Source organism: Camelus ferus, chromosome 13 (genome assembly GCF_009834535.1).
Source record: "Camelus ferus isolate YT-003-E chromosome 13, BCGSAC_Cfer_1.0, whole genome shotgun sequence".
Classification (NCBI taxonomy): domain Eukaryota; kingdom Metazoa; phylum Chordata; class Mammalia; order Artiodactyla; family Camelidae; genus Camelus; species Camelus ferus.
In genome coordinates, this window is record NC_045708.1 from 31,811,571 (window position 1) to 31,834,269 (window position 22,699).

At 54.2% G+C, this 22,699-nt stretch overlaps 1 protein-coding gene across 12 annotated transcripts in view; it reads right to left on the reverse strand.

Annotated features, from left to right (window-relative positions):
- ERI3 (ERI1 exoribonuclease family member 3) overlaps positions 1-22,699 on the reverse strand; it is a 123,148-nt gene that overhangs the window by 12,130 nt on the left and 88,319 nt on the right. For 9 of the 12 annotated variants that reach the window (XR_004324974.1, XM_032494101.1, XM_032494104.1 and 6 more), the window contains one exon: positions 12,096-12,195. The exons of 1 other annotated variant lie outside the window; for it this stretch is intronic. Coding sequence is in view for 9 of the 11 variants with exons in the window: in XM_032494101.1 (XP_032349992.1) it covers positions 12,096-12,195 (100 nt within the window). In the remaining 2 variants the exon portion in view is untranslated. Of the gene's footprint in view, positions 1-12,063; positions 12,196-22,699 lie in introns of all 12 variants that reach the window. 2 more of the 12 variants (XR_004324975.1, XM_032494095.1) reach the window with 1 other exon arrangement.

A 22,699-nucleotide genomic window follows, 5' to 3' on the forward strand; every position in this document is an offset into this window, starting at 1 on the left:
GAGGGTGGGGGGACGAGAACCCAGGTGAACCTACTCCAGCCCTGACATCTGCCACCAGAAGCCCAGACAGGCCCACAAGCCCTGAAAATCAGTCAGTCCTTCCCCAGACTCCAAGGTGCCGGCAGCTTTGGCCCCTTCCCCATTTCCACTCCTTCCAGCATCTTGATTTTTCCAAGACGCACTGTGCCAGGAGACTGGCTGGTACCTGAGCTCTCCAGTCTGGCCAGCCTGTCCTGAACCAAGACATCTGGGGGCGGAAGCAGTGGTGCTGGAGCTCCGCGGTCCCAGCCAATGATGCCCTGGAGAAGGGCCTAGCTCTGCCGGGGGACTCCGGGAGGGGGGCTGCCCTCCCTAAGCCCAGTCCCACCTGGTAAATATTTCATCCTCAAGCTGCTCAGCTAATCCCTATTAATTTCAATACCGCCGCCTTGCCTGGCTCAGCTCCCAATGCATTATTTATCCCCTTTGTTTGTTTGTCGCTAACAGGTGGGCCCCGGCGGAGGCGCTGACTGGGGACAAGCCCACTCCATCACAGTGTGGCTGTGAATTAATCATGAGGACTAATGGGAACCACTTCAGCTCCAGGCACTTCCCTAGCCCCCTTCCCCTGCCCTGGCACCCAGGGGTGGGCCAGGGCCATCCTAACACAATTTAACTCAATTCAAGGCAACACGTTTTATTTACTATCTGCCTACATGAGTCAGACGCTAGGTCATGCTTTGGGGACACAAGCTGAACAAAACAGGCAGCAGTTCCTGTCCTCAGGGAACTTACAATCCAGTGCAGGGAGAGAAGCATTAAACAACTTATTTCTTACTGAGGACTGTGACGGAATGCTCTGAAGGTGGAGTGCAGGGGGCGGAGGAGGGGTGCACAGGGTAGGGTCTGACCAAGTCCACGAGTCAGGGGAGGCTTCCCTGGAAAAGCAAACTGAGCAGTGCTCCAAGGATGAGTGGAAGTTAATTAGGCCAAAGGGTGGGAATGGGGAGCTCCCAAGGAAAATAAAGCCACGTGGGAAGGCCCTGGGGTGACAGAAGCCATAGCAGTTTCCAGAAAAGGGTGGGGGGGGGCTTGCTGCACCATAGTGGGCATGAGAGTGGCCAGAGGAGAAGCAGGGGACTGCCTGATGCCAGCAAGGCCTCCCGGGGACACCCTTCTCCCTAAAATGACCAAGCATCTGTCCCGGTGGACTAGCTCAAGAGTTATCCTGAACGCCCCGATTCACCCGCACACTCCCACCACCCTGCCCACTTTAGCTGCGTCTGCTTTCCTGACCTGGTGTCTATCTGGCTCCCTGTGGGAGGGTGGCGAAGACCATGAACCTTCAACTGCATAGATCAGGAAACTCAGGTGAGTATGTGGCCTGGAGGCTTCTGAGGGGGCCAGTGTGGGCCCCTCAGCACCCTGAGGCTTTGGTGTGCCCCTGGCAGGCCAGGGCTGGGGGCTCTGACCAGCCTCAGCCTCAGTGCTCACATCACCTCCCAGAAAGGAACTTGCCTCACCTCTGAAAACCCAGCGCTGGACTGGGCACCCAGAAGACCCCAGCAAATGTCTTCTGAATGAATGACTGCACAAAAGCAAATGCCCCACCATCTCCCAGCAAGATCTTTACCCAGATACTCCCCTCAAGATTTACCCAGATGTTTAAACAGACAAATGAGGTAACTTGGACTCAGGGTTTTATAGTACTGTCAGAGCAATCCAGAGAGGTAGCAGCCATCAACCCCAGCTAAAGGGGAAGAAACAGAGGCCCTGGATGGTGAATGTCTTACCCAGGACCACACACCCTGGAAGTGATGGGCCATAACTAGAATAAGGTTAGCCTGGCCCCAGGATCCTGGCTCCAGGCTCCTGGCTCTAGCACACCCACAGATCCGCCCCCCTCTGTGGGCCTTTCCCCAAGGACCTTAGTGCTTGAGAACAATCCTAAAAGGCACCTTGTTTATGAACCAAGTATAGCTCTGCCAGGGTAGAGAGCTCACCATGCATGTGGTTAGGGGTTCGTAATTCTATTCAAAGTGGCCACTTTGAAAATCTATATGTCTCCAGGCCCTCTGTACATCACAGTGTCAAGTCCTGGAGCACAGGCATCCATCAGCGCCTCCCAACGCCACGATCACACATGCCTGATCCCACCCACGTGCCTGTCCTTGGCTTGCAGCTGCTCTGGCAGCACCACCCCGCCAAGTGCCAATGCTCCGGCCAGGCTGCTTGCTTGGCCTAGCCTGACCCTTGCCTTCAGACTAGTCTGGCTGCTGGGCCCCACCCCTGCCCTTGATGCCTCCTCTGCCCTACCGGGGCTCTGCTCTCTTGGAGCTAGGCAGTCAGCATGGAGGCAGCCTCGATAACTCGCTAACGTGCTGCCCATGCTGTTCTTAAAAATTTATGACTGTGCAACATGAAAAATCCGGCTGAGGAGCCGTCATTAGCAGCGCTGCCTCCCTCCCCCACCAGAGCCGCCCTCGTAAATTGAGATTTATGGCTACAGCAGGCGGGGCGGGGGCGTGTACAGGCGGTGAGGATGTTGTTGGGGAGACTGGGAGAGACCGAAGAGGCAAGCGGTGGGGCCGGGGGCTCCCCCCTGCGGCAGCTCCAGGTCATCGCAGTCTGTGGAGATACCTACGAAGAGTAACGTCTGGCCTGGAGTGTCAGCCTAGCACGGCTGCTGGATTCCCTTTAGCAGTGGGACTGGAGAGGGAGGGGCCTATCCTATGCCAATCACTGGCTCCTTTAGGTGTAGGACCAGATCCTGAGGTCCAGGTGCCAAGCAAGGGCCTCTCAGTAGGGTGACTTCAGGAGGAGGAAGGTTGGACCTAGGGAGGAAGCATCATCCTTGCTGGGGTCACAGGGCTTGGGCCCCTAGAGTCGCCTTCTCCAACCAGAAGCATCTAGATTGGGCTGTGATTGTGGTATCCCAACCAGAGAACTGAAGACGAGGGAGGGAGGGTGGCAGAAGGATGCCAGGAACCTTCTCTTCCTTCTCCTTTCTCTGGTAAGAAGGGCCAGTAGAGGGTGTTAGAGGCAGGAGTGCAAGGACTGGACTTAGTCACAGAGCCTCCCCTGAGAAAGGCCAGGCTGGGGCTGAAGAGAAGAGGAGGTGATCCCACAAGCCTGCCCTCCCCCTCTGCAGGCCCTCCCTATTACCTCCCCTCCGCCTCCCCCTGCTCACTTAGCCCTGTCAGCCAGGCCATTATGAAATTGGGGTTTCATTTACAGACTAATTAAACATTACAGCTTGTTCACAATTACAATGCGGGGATGAGGGAGTAACTAATTACGGAAGAAATGAGCTAACATTTATCTCTGTTCCCACCCTCCCTCTCCCCATTGCCCCCCCCCCCCCCCAATCTGGCTTTCTCCCACTGTCTGGTCAGTACCAGCTCTCCAGGCTTAGATCCTAGGATGGGGGACTGGGCCTAGTACCCACCCACCCTGGACACAAGGTCGGAATGCTGTTCCCAGCCACCCCAGGGGAGAGGCTTAGCTCCCAGGACCCTGCCATTGAAGACAGGGCTTTTGGGCAAGACTCTGTGGGTGTGACTAAAGGGGCCCTGTGATGGTATGTGTGGCCATGACATGGGGGGAGGGTTTCTGCTTTGGTGTATGAGTGTGACAGCACAGTGGGGCTGGGTGGCTCCATGTATCTTTATCTTGTGGGGCAAGGCTTTGGTGTGGCTGCTGCAGACAACAATTTGTGTGACTGCGTATGAGCGTGAATGGTCCACACTCTGACCCCCAAATCCCCAGGGCAGAACAGGAAAGAACCAGGTGGCTACAGGAGGTGATGGTCAAAGCAGACCTGATATGTGGCCCTGGCAGCCCCAGGACCAAATACCCACCAGGCGACCTTTTTCATTCCCTCAGAAGCAAGAGAGACAGCAGGGTTACCCTGCCCGTGGGGCTCAGTCCATCCCTGTCCTTGGGCTGGCCTTGGCTTCTGGCCAGATGCCCCCCGGGGGCCCGAGGAGCCTCTGGGGTCCTGGGGTGCCCCCTGTGGGCAGGAGTCCTGGGGTCTGGCTGGCCTGCTGCAGAGTTTAATAATAGTAACAGTGAGAGTAAGCGTTTCCATCCTTCCTGCCTTTGGGCAGAAGAAAGGAAAGAGGAGGGAGAGGAGGGAGTGGAGGGAACGGGCTGAAGGGAGGCTTTGAGGCCTCAGAACTCACATCAAACGGCCGGATCTGGGCCTAATTGTCTGACCCCTGCCCCTGCCTTCAATCAGCTCTGCGGCTCCCCGCCCGCCCCTTGCCTAACTAGCAGCCATGTTCTCCTCATTAGGACAAGCTCCCCTTGCACACGTGTCCCCGGACATGTCCCCAGCACTCCCAGCTCCCAACCCTGCCTGGTGCGAGGGGACAGCAGGGACACAGTTTTGGAGGGCCCCTGGGACAGTTGTACCCTCAGCCACTACAGCTGGCTGGCTTGAGCAGCTCAGCCCTTCTCCCTGAGCTGCAGGGTCCTGGATGCCACGTGCTGTGATCTATCCCCCGCTGGCTCAGCCGCTGGGTGCGTTCTGTCCTCTGTGTGTCCTTCTTGCTACAGCCCAATTGTCTCAGACACACAGCTCCAGACGGTGAGATGTGTTTGAAGACTGTCCCCTTTGGTCTGGTTCGGCTGGTTCAGCCTGGCCAGCAATCTGGTCTGGGTCAGGATCCATGATCAGAGGCCAGGGGCTGAAGGAACTTTTCTGCCTACTGTGCAAGGATGCTTCCCTTAAACGGATCCAGGTGGTGCTTGAGTGACTAGGGCTGCTGGTACGGCAGTGAGGCAGGAGAGCGTGGTGGTTAAGGTCTCTGACCCTAGAGAAATACGTGTTTGAATCCAGCTCTCCTACTTCCTTGCCTTGCTGCCTTGGGTAAATGATAACTTTCTTGAGCCTCAGTTTTCTCACACACAGTAGAGCTGACAGCCCCTATCTCACAGACTTTGGGAATTGAATGAGATAACAGATATAAAGTCCTCTGTACTACTAAGTGGACCTTGTGGAAGGATACTGGTATAGATGACAGATTCAGACCAGACCAGACCAAATTCCCCTCTCCACAGGCCACAGGGCACTGTGCCCCGCTGGGTCAGTAGTGTTAGGGACAGGAAGAGCTGTGAGGAAGGGTCTAGAGTCCTACAGAAGAAAAAGAGCAGCTCCCAGGAGACCCAACTGATACCAGCGGCAGAAGCACCCACGCTGGAACCAAAGCTTGGGGGGCAGGGATGTCACACAGTAGTTTCAGGTGGGAGGGACAGGGTCCAAGATTAAGAGCTGTCAGGTGGCATTAGTTCAGATGAGGTAGGTTGGCGGGGCTGGTCCATGAGAGTGGATGGTCCCATGAGTACTGTGGGCTTGGGAGGAGGGGATGCTGTGAACACCACTGGAGTGAAGGCTGTCTGGGCTGCTCTAGGTATTCATGCTCAGGGTACCAGACCTTCACAGGACTGGGGGAAGGGCTAGCCTGATCTGGGCCCTGACATTGTCTCTCACCTTAAACCAGTGGTAATGACTTGCAAATATTGATGAAAACGCAAACTACAGAGATTGTGTTTTTCGGGGAGTGAAGGTGGGGAGAGGGGATAAGGAGGAAAATAAACTGAAATGAAGTCCGGTTATCTCCCATCTATGGCTGCTCCTAATCCCCCAGCCCAAAGGAATCCAATGCAGCCCCTTATCTGCCCTGTCAATCACTCCATCACTGCCCAGTGCTTGGTGGGCACCGCACGCCCTCGTACACACTTGAGCACATGCTCACGCATGCACACACACGCACACACTCACTCCACCGACTCTTGCTCCAACACTCCCGCCCACCCCCCAGCCCATTACTCCTCTGAGTAGGAGCAGCCAGCACGCAGGTCCTGCCAGATGGATGCAATTTGCATAATATCAGCAGCGGAGGCTGCAAGATCACCAGGGGTCAGGGCGCTGACATCCCCACACAGTCTATCTGCAAGTGCTAATTTGGCCAGCATTGATCTGTCTTTCTGATTTCTTTGTCATTTACGTCTGCGATGGTTTGACAGGAGATACAGAGAGACAAGGGGAGGCCAAGCCGGGCCTGGGGATAGGAAGGTAGGGAAACAAAGATTGTACTTCCCAGTGTGTTACACACACAGAACACAGGCAGACATACACCAGAACCTTCCTCCATCTATCTGTCCATCCGTCTATCCGTTTTTTCATCTGTGGCTGCTACTGAAGACTAGAGCTTGGTCCCTGGCAAGGATCAATTCCTCAGATATCCCTGGGGCTTCAAGGATGCCAGCTCAGGAAGGAAGGAGGGAGCAGCACTGGGTGCTATGCAGGCAGGCCAGTGGAGACCCTGTCGATGCCTGGAGAGTTACCCCTTCTCATGGTGAGCCATCCCCCGGCCCCTCACTTTCTCTGGGACACACTAGAAAAAACAGGACAGGAGTAGGGGAGGAATGGGCAGTGCTGGGGAGGCACACACTCCAGCGGCTCTACCTCCTCCTCCTAAGGCAGCTGTGCTGATTCCTTCCCTCCCAGCCCTGAAGGTGGCCAAAGCGGGGGGGGGGGGGGTTGGGGGGGACCCCTCTGCCTCTCTGGGACAGCCAGGGAGAGTCTATCAGGTCTGCAGGACCGCATAGCAATACTTCACCACCCTCAGGTCAACCAAAGACCAGACTGGGCTCTGGTTGATTCTGAAGCCCTCTAGCTGAGCCAGAAAGTCCTAGATCAGATCAGATCAGATCTAAATGCTCCCTGCTAAATCCTTAGCCAGAGTCCCCACATTCTTCCCTGCCTCGGGAGGAGGGTTCACCATAGGGGTGGGGACCACAGGGATGGGGACACCGGATAGGAGGTGTCGTGGGGAAAGGGAGGGGAGAAGGTGGGAATGCTGGGGAAGAGCCCGCTGCAGAGAAGCAGACCTGGTCACTCTGTCAAGGGAGGTAGTGGGGCTTGAGCCTTCAATGGGTGACCCCCCCCCCCCAGTGGCTCTGGCTTGGCCCCACCTCTTTCCCTCGCCCATGGTAGCAGGAGCAGGGTGATCAGAAGGAACTCCCTGCTGGGCAAGAGAGGGGCTGGCGTTTGGTGTGTGCTAATCCCGGGCCTGAGGTCTTCAGAGGGACGGGGGAACTTCAAGGAGGGGAAAGCAGAGCCGTACTGCAGATGAGCTCATTAGCCCGCACCCCCACCCCCCCACGAGGAGGAGGGCGGGAGGCCCAGGGAGCGCGGTGGCAGAGGCGGCAGAGAAAAGGCTGTCACTGTCCTTTCTTCCTTTTGGTACAAGCATCTCCCTGAACCAACGATTCTCCTGCAGTGACACCTCTCACGGGCGCTAATGAGATCCGTGTCACAGAGCTAATGCGCTCTGACTGGACTCTGATAGACACCCCACTCCTTCTAGGGAGCCTACAGGCCAGCACTGCCCCCTAGGGCCAGGCCCCACCCTGCCACCTGCCAGCCCAGCTCTCTGGCCAAACTGTGCTGGACAGCAAGCTCCTGAGGGAGTCCACCCAGTGTCTGGCCATCCCATCTCAACTTGAGGCTGTGAGACCCCCCAGCCCCTGAGCAGAGGGGCTACGCAGCCAGGGCAGGACCACCCAGCTGGGCACCAGGAAAGGTTCTGGTTATTCTCCCCACCTGTGACATCAGTAGTCTGTGCGGCCTCTGTGTCCCAACAATAGGTGAGATTTTACCTGCATTTCCTGTGCAGGTTTCCAAAAAGAAAAGAGGAGGAGGCCTGAGTCCTGCCCTGAGAGAGGTCAGGTATGTAGGGCCTGACCATTACCCCCAACAGATCCGGGGCCCAGGGATGCATTCTGTGCACTCACACTGGGAGGGCCAGGCAAGATCCCCAGAGTGGGTGGCACCTGAGAGATGCACAAGATTTTCCTGGGCCAAAAGGTGAAGAGTAAACAGAACTCACAGTGTAGAACTGTTGGGGTCAGATGGAAGTTGGAAGCCCAGTGGCAGAGCCCTGGCTCTGAGGGTGGCTGTAGCGGAAGGGGGCGGGTGGCGATGTCCCCTCCCTCTTCTTCCTCAGTTGTTGCTTCCCAAGCTTTGCCAAGGCCTGAGTGTTTCACAAGACACTGAGGGAAATGTGGGATGTGAGTGTTTTCTTCACTGTCTCTGTTGGCAGCACAAAGCCCAACACCAAAAAGGTGCTCTGAGTTCAGCACAGTGGCAAGAACACAGGCTTTGTGCTCAGATAGGCCTGGGTTTGAATCCTGACTCCTCAGTTCAACTGGCTGTGTGACCTCAGGCAAGTCACTTAACTGAGCCTCAGCCTCCCATCCTGTAAAATGGGCATGATGATGCCTGCCTTTATGAGACTGTGTGAAAATTAAAGTAGTTACTACTAAGTGCCTCCAAATACTGCAAGGGCTGTGCTAAAGCAAAAGAAGGACCACACAGCACTCGGCAGTCCCCTGTGGAGGCCGCCCTGCCCTGGGAGTTGCCAAGGACGCTGACAGAGCCCGCTGACACAACCAGGCAGCAGTTCTGCAAATGTGCAATCCCTCCCTACCCATGACCTGCTCCATGCCACCCGGCTCATCAGGCCCCCAAGACCAAACCCACTCCCCCAGGAGGAAGCACCCCTCCCAGACTGAGCAGCTATGCGACAGCCCCCTGTTTGCCTGGAGCTCCAACCATGAACCCTACCTCTCCTTCAGCCTTCAGGGCCAAGCCATGAGCCCATCCTGACAACTGTACCTAGAGCTCTGTGGGGCAGGGCCCTGTCGTCTTTACCAACGCATGTTTAGCACCAACACAGTTCCTGACACACAGCAGGTGCAAGGAAACAAACGTTCACCGAACACAGGGAATTAACCACCACCTCCCGCATGCCTTACTGCATCTCCCCTGCAGCTCCCCTTGTGCGGCTTCTCCTCACTAGCCTTCCCTATACAAACTCTCAGATGGGGCTGACTGAAACCCAGCTCTGACCAGGTCACTCCTCTACCTGAGCACCCCACAGCTCCTCAAACAGCTCAGCCATGAGCCCCATCCCAGTGGGCCACTCCCTCCCACAGCCCATGTGCCTGCCCTGCCCATCAGCCTAACCCTCACTCTGTCGGCACCCCCACCACATCGATGCTCAGCAAGAGTCCCCACCAGGTAGGCCCACAGGATTCCCATGCCACACGTACCTTAGAAGGAGGCTCAGGAGACCCCTCCAGGACCTAGGGTCATCAGACATCTGCACACCCTGCCACTGCCCCCGTGGCATTGTGGGAGAACCAGGCAGCTCCTAGAGACAGCTACGCTGTGGGATCTGCAGGCCCCTTGCCCAGCGTCACCAGTGCTGCCTCACCACCCCCCCCCCAACCCAGCAAGATATGTACCACTCCCCACTTCAGGCTGGCAGCTCCTCACACAGTTAATTAGCACCATGTCACTGAGGACCAGCCTGAGTGGCCAGTGACAGGAGCTGACCCCTGACCCCAGGGCTGGGAAACAGTCCACATCAAACTCTTACAGCGCGACCCTTTTAGCACGCACAGTAACTCGGGGCACCGCCAGCTGAAGCTCATTAAAGCTGTCTCTTTGGCGCGAGGGCCATTAACCTCACTGCTCAAAACCCACACCTCCCCTCCCCGCCTCTCCCAGCCCAATTAATGCCCTGCATCCTCCCCACCTTCCAAGCACCCTCGCTCACACCTTAGAGCCAGCCAGGAGCTGGCAGAGCAGCCCTCTTCATTCAGATACAAAGACCAAGTGCTAGGAGCTCCCTGAGCACCCACTGTGTGCCTGGATGGCACAGGCCCTCCACGCAGGGGACTTCACTGAGCCTTCCCAACAGCCCCAAGAGGCATGTAACATTGTCCCTTGTCTAAGGTCACGGGGCCAGAACTGCTTCTGGCTCCAAAGTCTTTACTTCACTGTCACTGCCTTGGGCTGTCCCCTGGGGCCCACCCAGATGGAAAAACCTTCTCTGAAGGAGAAGACACTTCAGGGGTCCCAGGTCAGAGTCAATGTGGGTAAACAGACAAAGATGGCATCATTGAGTCTCAGGAGGCAGCAAAGAGGGGAACAAGGAACCCCTTCCTCTCACAGACACCCACTGGGACAGATACACAGAAGCAGGGCAACCAACACAAGGCTGTGCAGGGTGCATTAACCTAGTCCTGCCAGCCCCTCCCACCGGCTAGGCCTCAATTTCTGGCAGTTCCTCCTCCCCTGGGCCAATGCAAGTACTCTCTGTGGTCCCAGTTCTCTGGTCCCTCCCTTTCCCATCCCTCTTGCATTGATTCATCCACTTACTCACTGTTCATTCATCCACCCATAGCATTTGTTAAGCACCTACTTGGAATGATTTGTGCACAGACCATCTCATTGATTTGGGATCAGAGCTCCTCTGTCTCCTCAAAACTTCGTGAAAAAGCCACACCCCCTAACCTGCATTCAAGGCTAGCTTATTTCTGCATTTGTTTTCTCATTGTTCCCTAACCCAAATGCCCCACTTTAGTCACAGGAAACTACTTGCAAACATCCAAAATTGTCCTCTTAGCATGCTGGGCTTCCTCCTGCCCTGGGGCTTTTGTACACACAGTTCCCCCAAAGTAGAAAACCTTTCCCCCATCTGTCTGTCTAGCAAACTCCTATTTATCCTTCAAGGATCCCCTGACTCAAGTGTCATCTTCTCTAGGAAACTTCTGGCTGACCTCCAAGGCCTATCGATTTACTGGGTTTGGGGTCTCCTCTAGGTGGTCCGGCATAGCTCCCATGGGAGGGAACAGCAGTTGGTACAGGACACTCCCAATTCCCAGGCCCGTCCACCACTTCCTTTTTCCCTCAGATCCCAGGAGAGCCTTGGGGTGTCCCAAAAAGAATGATATGGGGCATCCCTGAAATTAGTGAAACGTAAATAAAGAAGTAGAAGCCACTTGGCAAAGGAGGGCAGGGGAAACCGCCCTTGGGGCAACCCAGGTGTCTCTATCATGGCCCTGAGTACCCTGGGTGGAAACCACCCAGTTCAGTCTGTCTCCCCCCAGGGCTGAGCTCCCTGAGGACAGGAACTTCCACTCAGCATGCCCAGCACCCACTAGGCTCTGGTGACATCTGTTGACAGGATGAGGGGCTAGTCTGTAGCAAGTGACCATATCCTTTTCTTTTATCTTCACAGTTCCACCCCCTATACCTTCCCAAAGGTACACAGGTTATGATAATGTCAAAGCACCACCCAGGAACACCCCCACTCCTCCCTACTTGGAACAAAGCCAATGCCCATCAAGTACCCTGCTTGAAAGCATCTGCATGAACACGTGTGCACGTGCAGATATAGAGAAATGAACAAACATACTTTCTGATGGATATACACACAGGCTGATGGCTGCTTCCACAGACAGACAGGTGCCCTCAGGGAAATGTATACAAATACACTGTTACACATCCCTCAAACAGCTACACATACACGGACACATATAAACTCCTAGACAAACATGCAGCTTAAGGTGCCATTCACACGCACACAGACACAGACACATATCCACATTGATATATAAGAAGCTAGAGGAGCCTCCAGTGCCTAGAACCACAGCCACTCCCGCCCCTCCCACACAGGAATCCCCCTGAGAGTGCACCCCACTCTGGTACCCCAAGTGGCCCCTCCCAACCCAGGCACCGCTCAATGGAGGCTGCTGTTCTTGCGGGGGAGTCAATACCCTATGGACGGAGCCATCGGTCAGAAGGACCCCGACTAATTAAAAGCTGGTGAGGTTTAAATAATTCATCTCCTTAACTCCCATTGATCGCCCAGTTTAGTGGTCACAGACTTGAAACAATATTAAACAGCCTTCTCCAGCTCCAGGGGGGTGGGTAAGCTGACATATGCCCATCCCTCTGAGGATATCACCCACCAGAGATGCAGCCGAGGGTGGGACACCTTGGCCTGAACCCAAGGCCACCTGTGACCCACCCAAACCCAGCCCCTGGCCTCCTCCTGAAGGTTGTTTCCAGAGATCCTTTCCAATGGTCCGGTTCCACTCTCCCCTCACTCCACCCCCTTCCCCACTCCCCCAAGCTGTGGACAGCACCCTGTGAGAGCAATGAATGAACCACCAATCCCCTCTGTGTGCCAGGGGACTGGGGCACGTGGGCAGGGGACTGACCGAGCTGCCAGGGGGTATGTGGAGGGACTGACCAATGCCGCTGTGGGGCCGGCCTATGTGCTGCAGGCTGAGGCCCTTGTTCATGTCTAGAAGTCCATTCTTGGGCCAGCAGCCCATGGCGAAGCTGTAAGCCTGGAAGACAGGAGGCAAGAGTTGTTAACAGAGGCCCTGACCCCTGAACCAGCCCCATCACTCACCAACACCCCCAGTCCCCCAAGTCTTCCCAGCAAGGGCTTACTCTCATCGTGCCCCTTCATGAGAGTCCCCTTGCTGGGTCCCTTCTCCACCAGGGCCCCCTCCAGAAAACCCCTTCCTCATTCAGAGCTCCCCTTCTCCTGGGTGTCTCCCCATCAGAGGCCCCCATTCCTCATAGGGTGCCTCTCACCAGGATCCTCTCCAGAGTTCCTATTTACTAAGATCCTCCTCATCAGGAACCCTCCACTCATCTGGGCATCTCCTTCACCATGCACCCCACCTTTCCAGAGTCCCCAGTCCTCTGCTGGTCCCCTCCCCACAGTATTACTGATCACAAAGACTGGTGTTGGGAGGGACTTGGAGACTAATATATCCATATCCAGACTTTACTCCACAGGCTGGAAAATTGAAGTGAAGAAGAAGGGGCCAACCACCTAACTGTGGTCAAGTTGCTTTCAACCCAGAGGCAGGACAGACTGTAGAGCCAAGTGCCACGTCGGGGCTCAACTGAGGAGGGGTAAGGTCACCTGGCCAACTCAAGCAGCAGTGAGGGGAGTACATGAAGAGTGTGTGTGTGTGTGTGTGTGTGTGTGTGTGTGTGTGTGTGTGTGTGTGTGGTGGGGGAGCAGATCTCGCTGAAGGTCAAGTGCTCACTTATGCATATTCAAAGCAGCCACCCATCGATCTGTACTTAATTGTTTTCCTGGGGTTGGGGAAGGAAGTGCTGGGGGCATCGATCTGCTCAGGCCCCCAGCACTCCATTGCCCCCCTCAATCCCCTACTCACGCCACCTGGCCGCCACCAACCTCCACTGGTGGAGGAGGGGCACACATCAGGACAGAGACAGCACCTTCTCTTACATCCCTTACAGGCATGATGACCTGATGTCACAGATGAGGAAACCGAGGCCCAGAAAGAAGGGACTTACAAGGGTTCAAATATTATTAAGTGGCCCAACAGGGATTTAATTCCTGTTCAGCCTGCTAGCAAGTCCCGGGCTTCTGCCAGTAGGCTTGCATAGCTAGCTGACCCTTCAAACACTACCCAGCTCCTCACTTTAGAAGTCCTCAAACACCATACTGTCCTCCTAGTCGCAGGAAGGTGACAGCGTGTGGGACAGTGGTCAGTGGGAATGAAGTTTGGGTGAGTTCCCTGAAGTCGGATGGTGAGTCCACTGGTGGAACTAAAGTGACTGCCAGCCATGGTCAGACAGGCACTGCAGAGCCACCTCCCAGGAGGAGCCACTGGGTCCCAGGAGGTCCCCATCCCACTAAAGACTCCTTCATGGGGATAGGGCAGTGGAGTGCCCAGCAGGGAGTCAGAAATGGAAGACAGGAGCCTAGAAACACAGTCTGTGCCAGGACCAAGGAGCCACGGAAGGGGCTAGTACCCTTCCTTCCCAGCTGCAGGAGCCAAGCCTCAGCCCTCTGGGCACTGGGAGGCTAGGAGCCACTGAACTTTAACCTCAGGCCCCTCCAAAGACACCTTCCTTGACCACAGAGGTACCAGCCACAGCCCAACTTCCCAAGCCAACCCTTCTACCCTTTCTCAGGCCACAGCTGTACCCACAAACCGGGGGCTGCGCACGAGGCTCAAGGACAGGGGAGAGGACACTGGCTCTGAGCCAGGGCAGAGCCGGGACGCAGGCAGCAGGGAAAGCAGCCAGTGGGCGGTGCACAGCTGGAGGAGCTGCTGAGCGTGGTCAGGGCCACGGCTGGAACGCAGTGGGCCAGAGAGCAGTGGCGGGCTGGCTTTCAAGTACTTTAAAATCACTTACAAAGGCCGGATTAAACGATCAGAAATTCCATTTAATAGGACAAATAAAGAAATAACAATCTACTCTATCAGCCTGGAGAAGGCGAGCTGGATGAGTTTTTTTTCCCCCTCTAAAAAGGAAAAAGGGAAGGAAGGGGGAAAAAAGAAGGATAATGTGTGTTTACTCAAGCAAAGAAAAAAATATTTAAGTGATGTCGGGGAGAAGATTGCAGTAACTAGTGAAGAATAACATCGTCTACTTTGCTGTCAAATCACACCCGAATTTCAGTAATAGATTCTCGGCTGACACTCAATTCAATTCGAAGGTGATCCTGCTTTATCCCAGCCCATCAAATATTAAACACTTGCATTAGCAGGTGCTGCCGCTTCCCAGCTTAAAGCAGCGGGCGGGCGGGCAGCAGGGCTGTGGAGGCCCCTCTGCTCTGCTCACAGCTCGGGGACAGGGCAGCTCAACGTTATCCGCACGTCATTCTGAGTCTTATCGCAGCTAAGCGGGAAGACCACTTCAGATAACAGTAGGCGCTTGCCCCGACGCGTCACCATGATTAGATTATTATTATAATTATGACTTCCCAAGATCTTCCCCAGACTGGGACATGCGGGAGGGGGGCGGAGGGCAGCAGAGCCCAGAAGGGCCGGACTGGGCCTGGCTGGTCCAGGGCAAGCTGGGACCCGCGGCAGGAAAGCAGGGGTACCCAGTGAGGCAGCAGCCCGGTCCCGCCTGACAAACGCCTTTCAGGAAGGGCAGTCTAGCTTGTCAGAGCCAGGGCGAGATGAATTGGCGTCTCCATCGCGGCCAGGGTGTCATGCCGCACAGTTTCATATTCCCAGATAAGGCGTGATAACCAATTGCTGCCATGACATGGCCTCATCCAGCACTTCCTCAGGGGGGGCATGGGCGGGGGGAAGGGAAGGCGTGTGCACATGGGTCTGCCAAGCTCCTAATAAGAGGGATTTAATTTTTACAAATGCTGCTTCCTGCGGGGCCTTCACATACCAGCCAAAGTCCAAAATGATATTAAAACCGGTTAATTAAAACTGCTCTCCTTCAGCCTGGGCTCTCCCCCTGCTGCCCCTGCTGAGAACCCCGGCATGTCTCCTCCAGGTACTGCCACACACCTCTGCAGGGCTGAGCCTTCAGACGTGACCACCTGCCTCATGGAACTCCCTGCCCACCCCGAGGCAGAGTACCAGGGCACTGCACCACAAATTCCCCCAACTCCTGCCATCTCGGGTACCTCTCAAGCACAGCCAGAAGAAAGAGAGCCACCCAGAGAACACTGGGTCCTTCCGCAATCTGTGCTCCTACTAACATGTGGTCTGAATCTTTGCACCTGCTGCCTCTCTGGGCCTGTACCTACATGCCCACCAACCCCAGCACTCACTTCTAAAGTCCCTCCCCTCTCCTTCCCCCAAGATACATATACCATCGAGCACGAGTGCACATACCCACATAGGCACACCAAACTCTCCCTCAAGTGACTCAGCCCATCCTTCCATCCCTACTCCCTCCAGACGTCCTCCCTCAGAGATTACATCCACCTGTGAATCTCAGCAGGGCCTTCCCAGGAGCCCAGCTCAGGGCAAGGTGATGCAGGCTATTTGGGCTGAGAAGTCAAGGCTGGGACCAGGGAGCCATCCAAGCAGGAGGACTGGGGAGGCTGTCCCCAGTGGGTTGCCCACAAGGACAATGGAGACAAACAGGCCCATGTGGGGTTGGCAATGTTTAGGAAAGCTTCCTGGAGAGAGTGGTACTAGCGGGCACCAGGAAGAAGACGCAGCAACGACAAAGGAGAATGACAGGAAAAAGCTTGATGAGAACAGGCAATGGCTGGGGTGTAGCTGGGGTGGCCAACATGGACGGAGGGCACCATATCTTGAAGTGCTGCCTTCCAGCTCCATGCAACACTGGCATCAGTCAGGGGCCCTAATTACTGCCTAACCCCTTTTTCCCACCTGCTTCTTTTCCCCCTTCCTCCCTCCCTCCTGCCAGGCTGTGGGGTGTGGTGCGGTAAGGAACCCAAAAGCTTTCTGACCTTGTTCAGTGCTGAGCAAGAATTTAAGAGCCAAAAGCCTGTGCCTGAGCCCCTTTCCCACACTGGTTCCAAGTTCCCTGAGTGCTACTTCTCCAGCTGCACCTCTCCCAGTCACCAGGGCCTGCCTGCCCAGCTGTGGGCTCCTGGCCAAAGCAGGGGCAGGTGGAAGGATGACTGAGGAGCCTGAGTCCTATCCAGGGCAGGGAGGACCAGGGTGAAAGATGTGGGGCCTCCCCAGCCACCCACCCAGCCCTGTGCCAGGCAGGCACGCACACTTCCCTCCCTTGGGCTACGGTAATTTCCATGCGCGGGGAAGCAGGTGCCGAGCTGTTCCCGGCTGGCTCTCCCCTCTCGCGGCTCTGCCCGCCTTGGCTGCTGCCCCATTAGCTTAGTGGCCAGCCATCTGCGACGGGCCTGCCGCACAGCCCTGCTGTAGGCGCGGCGGGTGGCCCCCTGTGGAACAGGGAGCTTTGCCATTAGCGCCTTTAATATTCTGACACCTCAGCACAGCCTGCTATTACATGCAAACGCTGATCGCCCTGTGAAATTACATTGCTGGGCCCGCGAAATGGAATCGTGTATAATCAGCCTCCTCCATGCACTGTCAGTCCCATCACAAACACGGCACCCGGCGGCTTACGGGGGCTTAGCAGCTGCGACAAGTGTATTGGGTTTAATAGATGAAGTAGCCCTCATCGGCAGCAGCATCAGATCCTTCAAAGAGGAAAGAAGAGGCATCGACAGCTGCTAGGGTGTCTCTGCCCACCCATTCGCTACCTACCAGGGCCCCGAGGGCTGGGTGGACACAGACTGGGCAGGGCAGTGGCTGGGGCTAGAACCCAGCTCAGACTGCAAAGAGAAGCACAAACTGCTCTGCAACTTCCAGAAGACGCAGAGCTTGCACAACGGCAGAAGCACATCTGACCCCTCCAGCCTCCCCACGAGGTCACCCTGTAGGCCTGAGGCTGAAGGGCCATTTCCCAAGATGAGGCACCGAATCAAGTCACCTGCTGTTCCCATAAACACCCAACAAAGATATAAAGGTGATACTCTGGAGGATGGGGGAAGAGAAGGTCTGACGGACTAACTACTACCTAACCCTTTATTTAACTGGCCAACATGTCTATAGTTGATGAACCAAGTGCCAGGGCCACAGGTAAACATGAGGATGGAGTACCCAGGAGACCTGGCCGCATGGAAAGGAAGTGTGTTCAGGCTATGGAGTCAGACAAACCTGGATTTGGTTCCCAATTCTGCCAGTTAGTAGCACCGCAACTTTGGATGAGTTATCAAACCTCTCTGAGCCTCAATTCCCTACACTACAAAATGGGATGACCATTCTCCCTCCCAGGTAAACCTGAGGTCTCTCAGGAACACCCGAGGTCTCTCAGGAACACCCACCCCCACTACCACCTCCAAATATTCTTGGTGTCATCACCCAAAATGTACACTGTCTTTGACAATGCTGTTCCCTCTTCTCTTTCCAGGTTCCGCCTAACATCAGTGGTGGCAGACTGTATTTTCCAGTGATTGCAATAACATTACCTTCCATCTCACACACTCTTCTTACAATATGACTCTGATACACCTGCCATCAAAAGGAGGAGTCTATATTCCTCCCTTTGACATGAGGTGGGCTTCTGTTACTATTTCAACCAAAAGGGCAACGCAGAAGTAATGCTATGTGACTTTAAGGCTGTTTCAGAAATGCTGAGGCAGTTTCCTCCTCATTTGCCGGAGCCCAGGGGCTTCTTGGAAGTAGTCAGACTGCTCCCGGGCAGCCAAGCTGTGGGGAAGCCCAAACCAGCCCATGCAGAGAGACCACAGGAGAAGGAGTGGGACTTGTGAAGAAATAGAGATGCCCAGCCAACCCCCAGCTGCTCCAGCCATACACTGTGCCAGCTCCAGCCACTGACCACAAATGCATGTGTGACCCTGAGCCTGAACTACCTAACTAAGCTTTCCCTGAGTTCCTGACTTACAGAAACCATGAGAAATAGTAAAATAGGTCTTGTGGTTTTAATTCTTTAAGTTTTGGGGTGATTAGTTATGCAGCAATCCTGGAAAACTAATACCTACTCACTGCTGGACATACCCTGTCAATACCTTCAACTTCCTCTTTCTTGCCGCTTCTCGACCATTCTTTCTCTTCCCCTGGGGCCTCATTCCAAACTGTCCTCACTCTGAGTAACTTTAGTATCTACAGGATAAACCCACCTATGAATCCTGCCTCTTGCTTTCTCAGCTCCCTGTGCCTTAATGACCTTCTCCTCTACCAATTTCAGCCATCTGTCCCTGTGGCCATACCCTGGGCCTTGTTCTCACGCAGAACTGCTCTCCCTCTGAAATCACACAATGCCAGATTCCACCCTGACCCTAGCCCCCTATCCTTCCAGCTTTTGTACCCTCTCTCCCTCTACTCTTGCTTTTTTTCCCCAGTCTGTCCTTCCCCTTCTGGCCCGTTTCTACCAAGCCTGGACCCCTTGACTCCATCACTTCAACCACCCTAGTCTTCAACTCCCCTGCCCACTTATCCTAGTACACCTTTCCTGAGAAACCCCAACATGACTGTTTTTCCACACTTGCACCTGAACTAAGCAATACTGGAAAAAAGTCCCTGTTATGTACAGAGAGTGGCCACTATAGACCCAAGATCACTATCTTCGCAACGCTCAATGGTATCCAGCTATCCTACTCCCCTCCTACTTCTGCAAAGATAACAAAAGCTGCTAGGCAGAACTCTTTCAACTGCATGCCCCTCGAGTACAAATGCATCTGTACCCTCCCCACCTGCTCCTTTACCGATGCTATTCTGATAGAAGAGACATCTCACTTCCAATCTAAGGCCACGCCCAACTTGTGCTGTACATTTCATCCTTTTTCCGCCTACTCAGATCCTGTTCCATCTAGTATCCCCTTTCTTTCTAAACCCTTAACCTCCCCATCTCTGCTGGCTCCTTTCCATTAGCATTCAAGTATATGCTTGACTCTCTCTCGTCTTCACATATCTTTCTGTGTCTCAGTTTCCCATTTGCAAAACTGGGGTAATCATAGTTTCTACCCCATAGAGCTGATGTGAGGATTAAATGAGTTATTACATGTACAGTACTTAAAACAATGCCTGGCTCTTTGAAAATTATATAAGCATTAGATTATTATTTTAAAGTCTTCCATTCACTCTACATCCTGATCCAGCTACTGCCTGTTCTCCTGTTAATAACCAAACTTCTCAAGGATGTCTCCGCTCACCTCCACTCACCTCCCCCATCACCCCTTAACCTCTGCAGTCCAGCTCATCTCATCACGCCACCTGGCTCCCATGGAGGTCAGCAGTCGTCACCACGCTGCCCTTGTCCATGAACAATTTCAGGCTCTTGCTGTTTTGCCACCCTGCAGCCTGCTTCATCTTTGAAACCCTTCTCCTTTGATTTTCTCAACGTCCTACTCTTTGAGTTTTCCCCTCTCTCTGACATCTTCCTCTCAAACTCCTGTAGAGTCCCACCCAGTCACGAGTGGGCTCATGCACTCAGCCTTCCTGTTTCTGTGCTCTACCATCCTCCATGGGTGAATCTTCAACTTCCTGGTCTTCGACCTCTTCAGTCTTAATATTTCTTGCCACTACTTGAGTGTCAGTCATTTATATTCTATTGCCTACCTGACATTTCCACCTGGATTTTACTAAGGCACTTCATTCACAGTATGTTTAAAACCCATTTCAACATCTCCTCTCCAACGTGCTCAGTTCTCCTGGGCTCCCAAATCCCAGTGAAAGCTCTTACCATCTACCTGGTCTACCAGAGATGTAGGGGTCAACCCTGCCTCCCACCAAGTCCTGGGATTGCTGTTTCATGCCCTCAAGACTACTCAGCAATTCCTTCAGCTTACCTAGAATGCCCTCCGTCGTCTTCTGCTTTTTCTCCTAATGAACACACATTCTTCTTTCAACATTCAACTCAAAAGTACCTCCCTTTACCAAGTCCTTCCTGACTCATGCCTTCCTTAAGCCCACCCATACTCTGAAGAGCACCTGTAATACTAGATTTGTTTACAAATCTGTTACCCACTGATGCTGGAAGACTCTTAAGAGTGGGGTTGTATCTGCTCTCTCTGAATGGTCTCTACTGAGGGAAGGCAAACAAAGACATCTCTCTGGGTATAATTCTGCCAGGCAGAAAGGTCTGATTTTCAGAGTGGCTGCTCCTGCCAATCCTATCCAGTCTCCTTTAGGAACCACTGTTGTTCTTGCCTAGCAGAACAGCAATCCCACCCCCGCCCCCACCCATCCTTGGAACTGGGGGTTCAGCTGCCTGGGCTAGGAAAGAAGGGGAGACTGTTCCTGTCCCTCTTCTCCTTTTCTGACATCTTTGGCCTGACAGGTAGCTTTGACTCCATTCCTCAGGCCAGGAGAGACTTGGCCAACATAGCTAGCAGCAAAAGGATGGACACTTCCATCAGATGACACAAACCCATCCTTTCTATCCCCAGCTGGAAGTTCTGTGTCTTCATGGGGTTCCCTGGCTACCAACACACTTTAGGGGCACCAGCGCTGCTGCTGCTGCCTCTGTCCGTCAACATAACTTGAGTGGGATAATCATCTTCTCTGTGTACTTAACCTTCCTGCTCACTGCCTACAACAGGACAGCTGCCTGTAGTGCACTGGACCACCGCCACAGCAAACGCAGGGGCTGCGCTACAGGTCCAGGATCCACAACATTTGGAAGACAGCTGACAGCTCAGTGTGATCCCTTGAGGTTCCGGAGTCTGTTTTCAGGTGGAGTAATCTCTCTCATGTTCCCAGAGCCCTTGCTTCACTGCTGAGTCAAAGGGGACTTGGGGACACTGAGCTTTCTGGGGAGAGAACCAGATAAGGAGCAGGATCCTGAGCCCCTACTAAAGAGCCTGGCCTGTCTGGGGCCCCGCGTGCACTGTCACAGAGGGGAAGGCAGCAGGTCAGTCTGAGCCAGCTGCCCAGGGTGAGAGCCACGTTGTGGGTTTTCTTTGTTTTCATTACAATTTCCTCTCCCATTGCTTCTTCTGAGCCAGCCCTCTCCTCCCCGGGGTGCTGGGGATTGAATGAAACACCACCCCCGGCTCCAATAAGTGTATTTCAATTACATCTGTCACTGCATAACGATATAATGATATATCATGTGATATTAAATCCATGGTAATCATATCAGGGATTTTTTTTAATCGTGCACTAATCGCATTATTACATCTCTATAATTAACAACAGGAGGTATGGAAATTCAGTTAAGGCAAAAGGCTCAATGTACTCCCCACACCCCACCCCTGCCCTAGCTCCCCCAGATTAGGGCCCAATTAGGAGATGGGGGCTGCAGGGCACTAGCAAGATGGGCCAAAGCTCCCACCTCCCAGCACCACAGCCATGGGCAGAGCCTTCAGCATCCAGGGCTAGCAGACATAGACCAGGTTGAAACAAGGGTGCTGTATGTCTTGTAGCCACTTAGGAAAAGCCTGGGACAGAGGTCACACAGAGAAGCCCAATGATAAGGCACAGATGGGCCTGTCAGACCTCCTGCTGTCACAGCACCAAATCTTCTCCGTGGGGAGGGGTGTTTCCTTCATACCAGCAGGGCCCTCAAAGGTGCTTGTAGGGCACAAGGCAAGTTCCTGCCTCATGGCCTCCTGGACCAGAATTTCTCCTGCTACTGCTACACAGCCTCCCTCCCTGACCTAGCCATTTGTGTCGGCAGCTCTTAACAGCACCAAGCCCAGCAGCTGTGATGTCTCTGCCTCTTGGTCCTATCATCCCTGAGCTGAACAGACCCAGTTCTTCCTGGGGCCATTCCTCCCCAATTCTCTCTCTGAAGTCTGTCCCTGAGTATTGTATGACAAGTGGGTTTCTGATAACCACTGGGGTCTTTCCTGTCTCCCTGCAAATGGTCCAAGTTCTCATGTCCTCCCACCCAAACTTACATGGAGAGGGGAGGCGCATGGGACTACAGCCTGAACTATGTCAAATGACCCTGTCTCTCCCACCCCCTTCCTGATACTGAGCTGTCAGGGCTAATCCTCTCAGGGGTGTCAGAACCAGTCTGCAAAGCAGAATTTTGTGTTTCAAGTCCAAAGCTTTGAACTTGGCATGTAACTAGTCCTCAGTGAGGGGCAGGCATTTTGCTAAGTTTGACTCTCAGAAGTTGGACAGGCCTGAAGATGAAAGAGAAAAATCATGTTCTTTTTCCTAATAAAAAGGAGACACTAATAGCAGTCAGCACTTAGGCAAAGCACTTTAAGTTTCTAAAGTGCTTTCCAAATTAAAATATAATCCTCTATGGAGCATGTGACACCACCAGCACCGCCACCCCACCAGCCCTCACAGCACACACACCTTCCTTCCTTCTCTCTAGGAAAATGAAAAGGGTGTTCAAGCCTCCATTCCAGGGCTCCCCGTCTCCTCATTGGCTTGCTCCTGTAACATACACTTCATGAGCAAACCCACATGCCAAGCTCTGTGCTCGGTGATGGAGATCAAGCAGACTAGGTCGCTGCCTTCAAGGAGCTCCCAAGCTAGAAAGAGAGACCCGTAAACTCACACTCGGTAGGGGACTGACAGCCTATGAGAATCCCGAGGGAGAAACCAGGCCTGGAGGGAAATAATCGAGAAG